The sequence below is a fragment of the Hesperophylax consimilis genome, chromosome 18 (genome assembly GCF_061612785.1).
Source record: "Hesperophylax consimilis isolate HC1 chromosome 18, BYU_Hcon_1.0, whole genome shotgun sequence".
NCBI classification, from domain to species: domain Eukaryota; kingdom Metazoa; phylum Arthropoda; class Insecta; order Trichoptera; family Limnephilidae; genus Hesperophylax; species Hesperophylax consimilis.
In genome coordinates this window covers 16,654,268-16,669,117 of record NC_142853.1, presented here as the reverse complement: position 1 = coordinate 16,669,117, position 14,850 = coordinate 16,654,268, and the positions used below count along the sequence as shown (strand labels likewise).

The 14,850-nt window shown below is 33.1% G+C and overlaps 1 protein-coding gene across 1 annotated transcript; it reads left to right on the top strand.

Annotated features, from left to right (window-relative positions):
* The first annotated feature begins 308 nt into the window (after positions 1-308).
* Positions 309-14,700, top strand: LOC149415437 (uncharacterized). Its single transcript, XM_089642389.1, has 3 exons — positions 309-1,014; positions 13,345-13,487; positions 14,310-14,700. The coding sequence occupies exons 1-3, from the start codon at positions 357-359 to the stop codon at positions 14,436-14,438; spliced, it is 930 nt and encodes a 309-aa protein (XP_089498515.1). The 5' UTR covers positions 309-356; the 3' UTR covers positions 14,439-14,700.
* Positions 14,701-14,850: the final 150 nt, after the last annotated feature.

The following is a 14,850-nucleotide window of genomic DNA, read 5'->3' as shown; positions in this document are numbered from 1 at the left end:
AAGACCCTAGATATTATGATATATTTAATTAATATTCTTTACAAATTCGAATGAATTAATCTCACATAATTTAATTAATTAATGGTGTCACTGCAGTGACAACACACATAATATTCATAATCTGACAATCATAAAAATAATTGAATCATTCCAGCCAATAGGATCTTTCCCCTTTTACAGACTCCACCTCCCGCCAGAAGATTATCATCTTATTGGGTCGGGAGATGAATCAGAAAAATATCTTGCACGTGGAAAGACGAACCATCTCAATATGATTCAGTGATCTTTAGAACTCAGCCGCAGAAGTTCAATACAAACTGAAAATTACAACGACGTCAAAAAGGTTTCAATCTAAAATGGATGAAAACCTAGCGAAACACAAAAACAGTGAAATGTATTCGATTTTTGAACAATCGAACAATATTTCACCGCAAGCGTCAAATTTAAACAATTTCCAAGAGGATTACGATTTCATCAATCAGATGTACTACCAACAAACCAATGAATTAAATAATTATTGTCTTCCAGTCGCCCCAATACCGCCGAGTTATTTTGAAAGTGGGCGATTACCCTATGATTCGTCTTTTCAGTCATTTTTCGGATACGCGAATACGTTTTATAACAAAACAACGATTTTGCGAACTCACGATGAAAATGTTTGCTTGCAATATGTTGAAAATTCTCAGAGCTGTCGGTCAATTACAAGTGATTTGAGCTGCAACCAAAACGATTTGGTTGAAGGAGATCAGAGTTATTTTGCCGTTGATTCCGCTGAAGATTTATGTAGAACAAATCCCGATATAAATAGTTATGATTCTTCCGATAATGACCAGTGCAGTTCGGATAACTTTGATAATGTCATGTGTGACGGGAGGCGCTTCCCGGAGAGTGAAACCAATTTAAAGGTTCGAGAAAATGTCGAGGATTTCCACGGAAGCTGGAATACGGAAGAAGAAAATTCCACGGAAAATGCAGCGCTAGATAAACCATCTGTGGAAATCTTCAACGACGATGGTGAGATTCTTATAATCCAATTAATTATCCAACTGAAATTTTTACTAAATTAACTAGGTAGGTACTTGTTGACCATTGTCAACATTGCAGTCTCGATGGCGTCGAATTCGCTAATATTGGGATTGGACCAGGGAAAAACAAATACCAGAAAATATTTTAGAGTTTTTATAAAATACTTTGTTTATTTGAATATTTTCGTTAAATTTTGAGAATGTAAAATAATAATTTTAAAGGAAATCATTGAAATACATTAATGTTACAGTAAAAGAATAGATAAAATAACTAAACTAAAAGTAACTAAAGAAAAAGGGCAATTTTACAAGTTTTTATAACGTAAAAGAATAAAACATGTATACGTAATACACAACACCATTTCAACACACACATTATTTTATACAGCCGTACCATATAATTATGAAGATTTTTTGTCATTACACCATTGATTATTGCATATTATTTTATATAAATTTTTTATTTCATATTACATTTAAAAAAAATTATTATTACAATTAAAAAATGGGGGTCTTAGTACTAAGTAAAGCTCCCAGTGAGGTCCACATTATCAAATAACGTTTAAAAATTGTTTAGTGGGTTAGCTAGAAGAAATAGGATGTAACATTAAAACCTATATGCTTTACCCTTTGTACTAAAAATTATTATCAATTTTCAAGGGTCGATTAAAATAGGTTTTTAAAGTTTATGAACGACACGTAAAATTTTTTTTCGTTAATCATTTTCATATGTTTTTATCCATCTGTATCGCTTTTCATTGTATAACACTGTAATTATATTTGAATAAACGCAAAACGGATATTTTATTTTGTCGTAACATTGTTGGTTTAAATATCTGGTATTTTGTCACTGCTCTATAAAGACCTGCTCTTCTGAAAACACTTCACCTTTGATTTATTTATTTTTCTTAACATATTAATATTACAGAGATACTGTTAGTTCTCCACGCTAGTTCACCTGTGTTGCGGAGGACATTTTTCATTTGTAAATTACATAATTTTAATAGTGGACATAGTATATAAGAAAGAGAAACATTTAAAATGAAAATATAAAATCGACTTCTACATAATAAATTTAATTCTTGAATACAATATTAGTGACTCTTAAATAAAAATCATAAAAGATCCAGGCCGCATCTAGGAATTGAAACCAGGAAAAATAAAAATGGACATATTTTCAAAGACACTATCTAGATTGCATTTAGTTCGGGAAAAATCTTACAATCACACATAAAGATAGATAGAGGTAGATCTTAGTCGAAGTATGATTCAGTTAAATATGACCGAAAGGGATAGGGTCGAATTGGCTCAGTTTTAGAGCAAAGCCCCGGCAAGGCTGAGAACTTGGGTTCAATTTCTAATATTGTCTTAAATGTTTAAATATTACAATTTGAGATTTTAATGAGTTTAAAAATAAAGGTAAGGAAACACAATTATTATTGCAGTGTAGTGCACAATTGCGGGAGTGTGAATTTGTGATCCTCACTGCCATTTTCGTCGTTTTAGGAACTTTATTGTGTCCTACTAGCCTCGTATCAATTGTCAATAGTAACTATCTAATAGCATTTGTCCTCACCAGCCTGCACATTGCCCGTCTCTCTCGAGACCATGCCGAACACAAAATCTTAACAATCAAGTGTTTTATTGTGGATATTTCGTCATGTCACCCATATATTTATTTGATCATGCAAGACTAGAGAAGTATGTGAAGAACATGGTTATCCACATATCGCCTTCTTTAGATCGTTGATATTGCTGATGGATCGTGTCTCTTGAACATTTGCTTTTCATGAAGTTCCAGGTATTTTCGATGGGATTGGTCAGTAGAATTGCCTGGCCGCTATTCATTGAGAAACTTTGATACGGTCTTGGCCTTGTGGTCGGGGGCCTCATCATTCAAGAAATAATCCCACTGATGAATGACTCAAAAATTAAGCAAATGTTCTTCCGAAACATTCATAGTTGCATTTTTGGGAAGTAGGTACAAACCTCCCATTCCCTTTCTTCTACTGAATGCACCACCACACCGTAAGGGTGTCAGTAAGGGCACTGTAACATCCACTTGGTCCAAAGATCCACGGCATGCAACAATACCATGACTTTGGACTTTCTTCCCGGCATCGTTAAATCAATGCAAACAAATTTAGTTTATCCTAGACACCAGAGACCGCACATTTTCAATAGGTACTGTTAAAAGTAATCACTGCATTAACACCATTGAACTAATAATCCCTAGAAGTGTCAGGGCCGTATTTACGCCCAGCAAACTAGGCTGCAGCTTATGAGCCCGCACCACAAAGAGACCCCTACCATAAATTGATTTCTTAACAAGTTAGATGTAGGTATTCACTGATGAAGAGGCAATTGCAGCAGCTCCAAACAAAACCTTGTAGAAACTGTATAGTAATGATTATTTATTGGGAAATGAACCGATTTATTTCATAGCGTTTTACTACGAGTTTCAAAACGATGATGATGAAAATGAAAAGTCATTAGTCAGGAGAGCAGAGAATCATTGTTTTTTTTTTTTAAATACAGTTGTTCGTCGCAATGTTTAAAAAATCGTTGTTTTCATTTTCATTCATACTGATTTTAAAATCGTTTCATTTTTATCTCATCATTTCTTACTTCTAAAAATGGTGTAGTAATAATTTCTACAATTTAAGGCGAAGCTTAATGCCAAATCACTATTTTTATTGATCTTTATAACGAATTGGTGTACATTATGAATACCAAAAAATATATTTTAGATAAATTGGAGGTTTTCCTATCGCTTCGCTTGATTAGAATACAAATAAAAAATAAATTATTCAATAAAAAATATAAATTCAAACTAAATTTTTTTTTTAATAGAAATGTCTGAACGCATAATGGAAGCAACTTAACAAAAATACAGTATTATAGACAAGATTATCTGCGACAGTTTCTCTTGATTAACTTTTTTGCTTTCTTATAAAATTATTTACAAAATAAATAAAAACCAGTTTTTTTAGTGAAATCGAACCTTTATAGACTCCGTTTGTATAGCGATTTTAATGCCTGTTACCTACGATAAAAGGTATACCAAGAATATACACATTTTTGGCTTGTAGCTTCCTCTTAATAATGAATTATATATAGATTTATAGCAAGAAAATGGATCTGACATGCGATTTTTGCTGATTATAAATTACGGGGGATTATGGATTACTTACAGATCCCCTGGTAGGGTCTATAGATTCTAAGTACGGCCCTGAGAAATTAGATCTATACTATAATTTAAATATGACCTGTCAGCTCGTAGAACTCAGACTGGATTATCTTTTTAACGTTTCATCAATTTTACCAGAGGTAAGGAAACATAATAACTTATTTCAAGCATTCGGAAACGCCCTTAGCTCACTTTTATCGACTTGTGTATTATTTCTTCAGTGGATAATATGTTTGAACGCCGGCGCCGCCGTGCCACTGCAAACATTTATTAATATATATTTTAATGAACTTTAGGAGTAAACTCATAAAACAGTAAGACAGTAATCTAATCACTGTAATTGTTAAGTTGAAATGATTCATTTACTACCACTGCTGTTTAGATAACTACCTCCCATGGAATATTATTGCTAAGATCTTTTATCGCGTATCCATTATCGTTTCCACGTGTGACTTGAAAGTTACCTTTTTTAATTAATTATCTTATTTTTATTATGCACATCCAACATGCTTAGAAGACGACGAATAAAATGACTAACTAGAATTGAATTACTTGTAACATAGGCACACGCTCGCACCAATGATAACAACATTAAAAATATGCATAACCATTTTGGAAAGGTATAAACACTTTGGAAATTTGTGACAATTCGGAAATTAGTAACATTATTTTGAAATTAGTAATATAGGATTTTCCAATAAGAGGTGTTATTTTGAATAGCCCACTATTTCGGTAGATGTTACTTTTGAAGCTGTCATTTTTGACATTTGACAAGTAAAAACTACGCCATTAATAAAAATCGAACAATACACGCTTCAACAACGCATTGAAATTATTAAAATTCACTTGAGTGAATCAAATGCAAATCATCTTGAGTGATGAGGCCCATTTCCACCTCGGTGGCTTCGTCAACAAGCAAAATTGTCGCATCTGGGGCTCGGAAAACCCAAGAGTTATTGTTGTAAAGCCTCTCTATCCTCAACTGTTTGGTACCGTTTATGGTCCGGTGGAGTCATTGGACCTTACTTTTTCGAAAATGAGGCTGGAGCAACAGTTACGGTGAATGATTAATGATTTTTTTATGGCCGGAATTGGATGGTATTGATCTGGACAACGTTTACATTCAACAAGACGGCGCTACGTGCCACACAAGCAACGAAATCATTGATCTTTTACGAATGAATATCAAAATAACAACTCTCATTGGAAAACCCTGTATTTTGGAAATTAGTAACATTTCGGAAAATGCATAGTAACATTTTGAAATTAGTAACATTTTGGAATTTTGTAACATTTTGGAATTTTGTAACATTTTGGAATTTTGGAACATTTTGGAAATTAGTTCCATTTTTAAAAAGTAGGTACTAGGTATCTACCTTACCAACTCGATAACTTTGGTTTATTATTTGGTTCGCTGTGTCGTAATTTTGGGTTTAGTTTAACGACACCATCCAATTCTTTAATTAATATCGGGTGAGAGATTGCTTCTCACATAAATAATTTCAACTACAATGACAACATTTCGGTCCCCCGGGAGCTGCGGTGCGACAAACACTTGAGGGAAGAGGGTAGGTTAGGTAGTTTGGGGAAGACAGAGGCACCGGGTAAAGCTGCATTTCTTTTAACATTCGTGCTTGTTAGCGGGTTCACGGGGTCACACGCTTCTAAACGTCACTTTTTCTAAAAGTCACGGGCGGCTCGTCATAAGATGATGATTAAATGAAGGAGCGCTTTCTCAAAATGTATAAAATGTTATCAAGGGGAAATAGAAAACAAAATAATTTCCCCACTACAAAAAAGGTTCATGTTCATTTTCACCTACCTTCACTCCTTCTCTTTCCTGCTCGAAAACATAAAATTTTATTTAAATGAACTGATTATTTCAATATTCTAAGGTAGGTACTTCTCAATCTTCCCCTTTCCCTTCCACAAGATAACGGATTGAGGATGTCATAGTCCCACTAACTTCGGGCAGTAGAAACTCTTTGGAAGTGTTTACAAATTTTATTTATTTTAAAATTCCGTTTTTATTTTTCAAATATTTATTTTAATAGTTATTTGTAACCAACTAACTAATTAACCATAACGCCGTTTTCCCGCAGAGAGGACGGCCCGCCAAACAACTCGGTCTTGGCACACACTCCTTGCCTCATTCACATTCATACATCGTCTCATACATACTCTTCTATTATTCTGACTCTTGACATGGCCCGACTCAAGTATTTGATTCGCTTGGTCGTGACATGTCTTCCTCGGGCGTCCCCGACTTCTGAGTATTAAATTAAGAGTTATTTGTAATAAATAAATTAAAACAATAGAGGAATACGTGTTCTTAAAATAACTGCCTACTTATTAAAAAAATCCTAAGTGTAATACTAAATCACAGTTTCCGACATATATTTGTTAAGTCGGCTCCTTTCAACATGGGAAATGTTTTGATAGCGTCAACGCGTCATAAAATTAAATAAAAATCTCATTTAGGGTGAATAGACAAAAATGATAAGTATGTAGGTAGATACTAGATACATATTTATGTACTTCTAGCCCTCAACTAAGTTAAATATAGCAAAATGGAGCCAAGTAAAAAATCAATAACTATTGAACAAAGGTTTCCTTGGAATTCCATTGAAAGAAAACTTACATCGCCGATGTATTTACATAAAACCTTTCGACTCCCAGCCCAAGGTTCCTAGAAAAATACGGTTCCATGATAACTCAACACAGTGACAATTCAACACACTTTTAAAAAGTGATATAAAGTCATTAGAAACAATGAAAATATAAATTAAACCGTACCTAATCTAACCTACTTAACCCAATTAATAAAGTTTTTGTTTCATCACTTTCCATGACTTTATATAACTGTTTAAAGATGTGATGAATTATCATTGTGATGATTTATCCGGTCACTGAAAAATACATAGTTTCAAAGAACCTTGCTCTCCAGTCCAGATAGGTAAACGTAATAAATAATTATTGTAATAATAATCACTTTCATAGAAATATTCAATGTTTGAAAACTTTTCACCAGAGCTCTTTCATTAAAAAATATAAGTATACATAAATAATATGGATAGATCGTCTGTCAGTGCTTCACCAAAGTTTGATAATGCCTTCGGAAGGCGAAACATCTCTCACGCGTAAAATAATTAGGTACCTACCTTTCTAGCTGAACTTCTTCATAAAAAACTCTTATTTATTTTATTTAGTGATAAGAAATAAATATCAAATACATAAATATATCAAAATGTTTGATACCTGATAGGTATAATGTATATAATATTTATGAAAATTGTTTATTACTCTCTTTGTCAATCTATCATTGAGTATGGAATAATCGCATGGGGAGGTGCTACACTATCAGCTGCTGCTATAGATTCATTATCGAAGGCACAAAAATTAATTATGAAAGTTATCCTTAAAGTTCCCTTGATAACAAGTACTGCAGATATATTCTAGAAATTCCATGTATTAGATATTCGACAAATTTACACAAAAACTATCTTAACTCATCTGTTTAAAAATAAAACACATACATTTTTTGAAAATACCCAAAATATTGTAAACACGAGGCACAAAACCAAAGAACTCATACAAACACCTAAAACAAACACAACATTTGATCAAAGAAATTTCAAATACATTGCGTCTAAAATATACAATAACCTAACTGAAAAAAACAAGACAGTCGAATAATATTAACAAATACAAAATCCTGATCAAACAATGGATCATCGAAAAAGGTCGTGCAATAATTAGTCACCTCACCCAAATATAATCCTCTATCTCATTATTGTTACCAATTCCTACCAATTTTTGTCAAATATTTTTGCTTTATTGAAAAATGTACTTTATTTTAATATTATAAAATATTTGTAAACTAGTCTGTCTCGGCACAGGATTGAGACAGGCAAAGCCAAGAAAATATATGTAAACCTTTTTTTTATATAGATGTACCTACATAATAAATTAATAAAAAAAAATAAAAAAAATAAAGGACAAAAATGGACATTAATGTACAAATAATGGACAATACCGGATAGGTAAATGAAAAGAAACGATGAGAGAGGAAAGGAAGCTTGGTGATGTTTGTTGGTTTATTTTGAGTTCTGCTGCATTCTTGAAGATTCCGTAGGTCACTTATAGTTAGATTGACAACACGAACATTCATCAAATTTACATCCACCAAACGACAATAATGAACTTGGGGATGCTATTTGCACTATTTAATGGACTTTTCAAGAAACTATTGATACGAGGAGCGAAATAATATGCACTCTCAACTAGGACGAAAATTCGAATTACTAAAAAAGATGGATTAAAGTTTAAAAAAAACTGAATTACTTTCTTGTTCGCATTGTTTCAATATTATGGTACGTAGGTATCGGCCCGAAGTAAAAAAAAATAATTGTTGTTGAGATGGTGAATATTCCTTGGACAAATGGTATAATTCCGCATTTGAAATAAATAAAAAAAGTTCGATGAAATATATAATTAAGTAGGTAGGTACTTACTTACCTATTTACAAACGTTAAGATTTCAGGGGAAATTTTGGTTTAGATTTATTAAATAAGAGAAAAGAAACGTATTTTTCGGGCACGAGGTTTGGTAACTGTTCACTAATTAAACAATAATATTATTGACTTATCATTAATAATTCATAAATATAAAATAGAGTTCTTTTAATCCGGCTTAAGAGGAAGCTACAAGCCAAAAATGTGTATATTCTTGGTATAGCTTATATTGTAGGTAATAGGCATTAAAATCGCTTGACAAACGGAGTCTAGAAACGTTCGATTTCAAGCACAAAACTGGTTTTTATTTATTTTGTAAATAATTTTATAAGAAAGCAAAAAAGTTAATCAAGTGAAACTGTCACAAATAATTTTAGCTATAATACTGTATTTCAAAAAGTTGTTTCCTTTATGCGTTGATACATTCTATTGAAAAAATATTTTTTAAGTAGTTTACATTTATATTTTTTACTGAATACTTTATTTTTTTATTTATATTCAACTCAAGCGAAGCGATAGGAAAACCTTCAATTTATCTAAAGCATATTTTTTGGTATTCATAATGCACACCAATTCGTTATAAGGATTAATGAAAATAGTGATTTGGCATTAAGCTTCGCCTTAATGAAGGAAAAAGTCTAGCACCGACCATTATAAAAGTGTTTGTTCGCTTTTTATGGTGTTTAATTCATTTGTATTTTTAAGTGCCTACCCACCTTATTTCACACTCGTATTCCGGATTATGGTGACATGCATTTTACCAATGTACTAATTTATGAAACTATGGGATAATATGATATATTTCTGGAAAATGGGGATATATATTTCCTACTGGTCGGCCTACTAGGCCCAATATATAAAATAGCGTCGCCCCGAGATAAGTATGTCGGTCTGTAGGTACACTGTACCGCAGTAAGATGGGTACATAATGTTATATAAACGGAAGTGACGTTATAATACTATAATATCTGACGGGCGGCAAAATCACAAAGATAATTCTATTAAAAGCAAAAGCGGATAACGGATGTATGTCGAATATAATGATGCAATATTATGTTATCTTGATTCTAGATTATGATTCCGCTGCAATAATCGAGTAAGACCTATCGTACCAGTAAATGTCGACCTGTTTACACAAGGCGTGAGCTGTAAACAGTAACTAAAATACTGTCAATAACTTTTTATATATATTAAAACAATTTTATAACTTATCATGATTTGTTTTTGGGATATTATGCCGTGTTATGCTACCTCCTTCTTTAGCTAACGTTTCGGAGAGCGTTACACTGTCCATCATCAGGGCAGATGTGTGTAAACCTTTATAACTTTCTTACACTTAAATTGAGGGATTGGTTTTACCTTGTGACATGCATTTGATTGGTACAATTTGAACTATGTCGGAAATGAACGATATTTGCACTGTACAATGTTGAACATTAGTAACTTATTTTGTGGTATTGTTATATCTATAACCTTTTATTGATTTCACCTGAATACATTTAAGGTAGGCGACAAATTACGCTATAAATATGATGGCTGGGCCTATTTCAGCATATCGCCCGCCATACACTACCAATAGGAATGTATGGCGCGCGATATGTTGAAATAGGCCAAGCCACGAAAATATGTCGCGTTTATAGGGTGGTCTGTCACAGGCTTTATGGGGCTGATAGATTACGCAATAGTCCAAGCCACGAGAATATAGTGCGGTCTGTAGCAGGCTTTATGGGGCTGACAGATTATGTAATAGGCCAAACCTCGATAAGTTATTTGTATAATAACTAAGTTTTTCTAATGATTGTGTAAGTACCTACCTATTTGTATAATAACAGAGTTTTTATAACTGGATTGTTCTGACTTGAGTAGTAACTAAGAACATCTGTGTAAAAAATCACCTCGTAAAAAAAGTTTTTTTTTGATACGCATATTTTTCAATTTTCGACCGGTTATACCGGCGCCATCTTTTGGGCAGTCTAGTAGCCAATTTCAAAGGTTTTTATTTTATTTGACTGATGATTGAACCTTCCACCCCAGGGACTAGCTCTTAAATTGCTGTGAACTATGTTATGAAACTAAAAATATCTTTTGAAACTTAAAAAAAAAATTGATTGACTGATGTTTGAACCTTCCCCCCATGGACTGGAGTCAGTCGCCCATTTGCGCACAAATACCAACAGGGTAGGACCGACATTTATTTTGTATATTAAGTGCTGTAATGCCATCCAATTTCAGGGAAATGTGTATATGCGTGATTTTTTTTATTTTTTTTTTATTATCAATATAAAGTTTTTTTACAGGTTTTTTTTTTCGATGTCTGTCTCACTAGGATAAACCTGTGTCGAGACAGACGTATTTGATACATGAATTAATGTTTACATATATTTTGATACATAAAATATTTCATTACATTAAATGACATGTTTGTGAAAAAGATACAAAATAATAAATAATAATAATAAATGTTAAATTTGTTAATCAGCATCTAGTTGGAGTACATACTTATGTAGGGATTTTTATAAAATTTTTGATCATGGATCTGTCTTGGCTGATGATCCAAGACTTGATGTCTGTTTTATATTTCAAAAAAAATTCGTTCAGTCTAATGGCTAGTGGGAGAGCATTATATAGCCTTGTTGCAAAATATCTAAAATTTCTCTGGCCAAAAGTTGTTTTAGCGAAAGGGATTTGTAAGAAATTATGACCTTTGGTTCTAGTATCACGAGCAGTTTGGATATTGTCAAAAGTAGTTTTGTGTTTTTTTTTTTTGTATTAGGTAGTTTTGTGTTTGAAGAGGTATGTTAGTATGTTTTTGGCATAAAGTTGCCTTTTTTTTTTTTTTTTTTTTTTTATAGTGAATACCTCACAAGAGTCCCAACTGCTCCCGTCTGGAGCCAGTGAGACTATGGCATCCCCAATTGGGGGATGTTGTGAGGCTGAAGGTAAGTGGGGAAGGGAAAGAGGAAGGTGGGGAAGTACCTGGCTATTCAGATCTAGTCACTAAACACGGCTAAAGCCATTTGGAGCAACGTTTCAATTCTGAATGGTGGTCTTACACCAGGGCGATACTGGTAGTATCTTCCACTCTGGAACGTGCCGCAAATATACTATATATTATTTTAATTAATTAATTGTGAAATAACACAAATCAATCAAATAAAATTTATTTGCGCACGCCGGGTTCGAACCCGCGACCTTCGGAATGGCAGTCCAATGCGTTACCACTGGACTATGCCGGCCTAATGTCCATAACACAGATTTTCCTAAAGATTTCATCCGAACTGCTTGTGATTGGTAGTTTGAGGATAATCTTTATTATAAGTTTCTGAGCTTTAGATATTGGATCAATGGCGGCAGCGTTTGCTCCTCCCCATGCTATGATACCATACTCTATTAAAGATTGACAAAGTGCATAGTAGATTGTTTTGAGCTGGCTTAGGTTGAGAAAGTTGCGAGTTTGTCTAAAAAAGTAAATGAATTTTCTAAGTTTGTTTGCTGTAGTGGTTATATGTTGTTTCCACTTTAAATTGCTGTCAAAAATAATACCTAAGTATTTAATTTTAGTTACATGTTCTAAATAAGGGCGATCACATATTATCGTATTTGTCAGGTTGCAAGCACATATTTTAATTTGATTTTCTGGGTTTCTTAAGGAAGGATTAATACTAAATTCAATGTATTTAGTTTTGGTCACATTCATTGTTAGTGTATTGCCACATCTATCTGTTTTCGGTAGTGAATTAATGCAAATCTTAGAAGCGAAAATTAACCCGACCAGACTGGAAATTAAGGGCGACCACTTCCCGGCATCCGATTGAACTGAAACTCGGCGGATAGACTCGTTATCGATGACAATGCATCGTATCAATATTTAGTGGCAATATTTGGGTGGCAATCGTGCACACACACGGACATGAAAAATGTAATTATTTATATGAAATATAATTATTTATTTGAATAATTGATTGTTTCCCCAATAAACTAAAATAAAATGAAATTGGATGGCATTACAGCAGTGAATATACAAAATAAATGTCGGTCCTATCCGATCGGTATTTGGCGAGGTTGGTAGAGTTGGTCGACTCCAGTTCCTGTAGGGAGATTCAATCCTCAATCAAAGCAAAAATTTTAGTACATGTACAGGTGATTTTAAAAAAAACGATTTTTAATTTTTTTAATGTAATTTAGTATCAGGAGCACATAATAACGGAGAAGGTGAAGGAAATATTAAATTATTTTTGTCGTGATCTTAACGCCCGTTTAATATGATTCTGAAATATGTATGCAGTGTTGTGAGGATTGCATAAATTAGATTTGTAGGCGTTTGAGTCTCAAATAAAAAATCGCTACATATATTATGTGAATATGTTATTATGATTGTGCTTCCTGGTATTTTCTAAAACAAAGTTATTCTAACAAAGGAAGGTGAAATACCTATTTTTAAATAAATAAAACTTATTTCCGACAGGTGCCAAATACATGTGCACTCAAAGCTCAAAGATAAAAAGGTCTACCTTCAGTCTATTCTATCATGTATGATACTTGCCCTTTTTTATATATCTTCATGGAGGTCTCTAATTAGATAGGTACACACAAGTACAAATATCTTTCTTTTCAGAATCCAAGGGCAGCAGAAAGGAGAGAACCGCCTTCAGCAAGAGCCAGGTGCGGAGCTTGGAGAATGAGTTCACCCACTCTAACTACCTCACTCGTCTCAGGCGGTACGAGATAGCAGTAGCTCTCAACCTCACAGAAAGACAGGTAAACTGCCATCTAGATAATGTACTTTATCTATTATGTTGCTGCTGTTTTACCCCTTAACTGAATAATTTATACAATCATCTTTCTATCCAATCACAATGAACGAATCTTGGATCATTTTTACTTTGTGGAATCCTGGCCTGAACTTCTTGAAAATAGACCTAGATATCGGGCAGATAATTTTTTTATAAGTTCATGTAATAACATTTTTGTACATATCTATAGATGTCATAAGGAATCTAATAAAATAAAATTAATCAACATCAAGACGCTACATCGCAGGGTGGGATTTAACTTCCTCCTCAAATGCTCTCCACTGGCTGATATCCCTCACCATTCACCACCAATCCTAAGTCCTTCGCATCCTGCGCCAATCTTCTTCCCCGCAGTCTAGCTATGTCTTCCTTGGCCTACCTCTGGGTCGCTTCCGCTGGGGAAATCACCTGCATAATCTTATATTGGTCTTCTAGTTCATAGTCAAAACACGATTTAACACTTTCAGACCTGAGTTGAAACTGGCAGTGGTAGAATCATGGGAAAGGAAAAAACCAACCGCAAACGGAATTTGTTCCTTTCAAATTGATTAACATAGCAAGTGTTTACATACCGTTAGGGATTTTCCATTCCTCATAACAGAGTTTTAGTGTACCTCAACTCATCCCAAATTCAACCTACAATCTTACCATATTCTCAGCTGTGCTATTTTGATGGTATAAAATAGTTAGAACTTAACAATATCATTATTTTATTGGATAAGAAAAATCTTTACCAAACTAAATTAGATTGTGAGATGTTTAAAAGTTTTATGATAATTGATTTCAGGTAAAGGTTTGGTTCCAGAACAGGAGGATGAAGTGGAAGAGAACTAAGGGCGGGCCGAGGCAATCAAGAAAAAAAGCAAAAACAAATAATGTGACTTTAAATAATTATGAGTTAGAAAAGTCGATTTAATTACAAAAAACTTCAGTACAAAGATAATAAAAAAGTTTTAAATATAAAGAAATATTATATAAGCAAGTTTGTATTTACTTACTACCCGACTTTGTCCATGTTTCAAGTCTTTTTTAATGATAAAAAATTGAAAGATATAAAACAAAGAAAAATTTGATGTCTCATACTTTTAAATTTTCATGACTCATGAGGGAGATGGCGTTGCTATAATTGAACACATTAGCTTTAGCCTACAAATTCTAGACAGTAAAATGTCACGCCTAAATACGATGTCACACCTCTAACTATACAAGAGTTTTCCTGTCTACGAAGAAATAATAGTGTCAGGAACAATATTAAGTTTGCTCCTCAATTTTAATGTAAAATATAGCATTATGAATTGTGTATAAGAAAATAAAATACAGTTTTAAAA

What these genes read in the sequence shown, in the direction of transcription:
- LOC149415437 (XM_089642389.1), top strand. Translation starts at nt 357, where the DNA reads ATGGATGAAAACCTAGCGAAACACAAAAACAGTGAAATGTATTCGATT. An exon ending in GGAAATCTTCAACGACGATG is followed by an intron (nt 1,015 to 13,344) that starts GTGAGATTCTTA and finishes CTTTCTTTTCAG; the next exon opens with AATCCAAGGGCAGCAGAAAG. An exon ending in TCAACCTCACAGAAAGACAG is followed by an intron (nt 13,488 to 14,309) that starts GTAAACTGCCAT and finishes AATTGATTTCAG; the next exon opens with GTAAAGGTTTGGTTCCAGAA.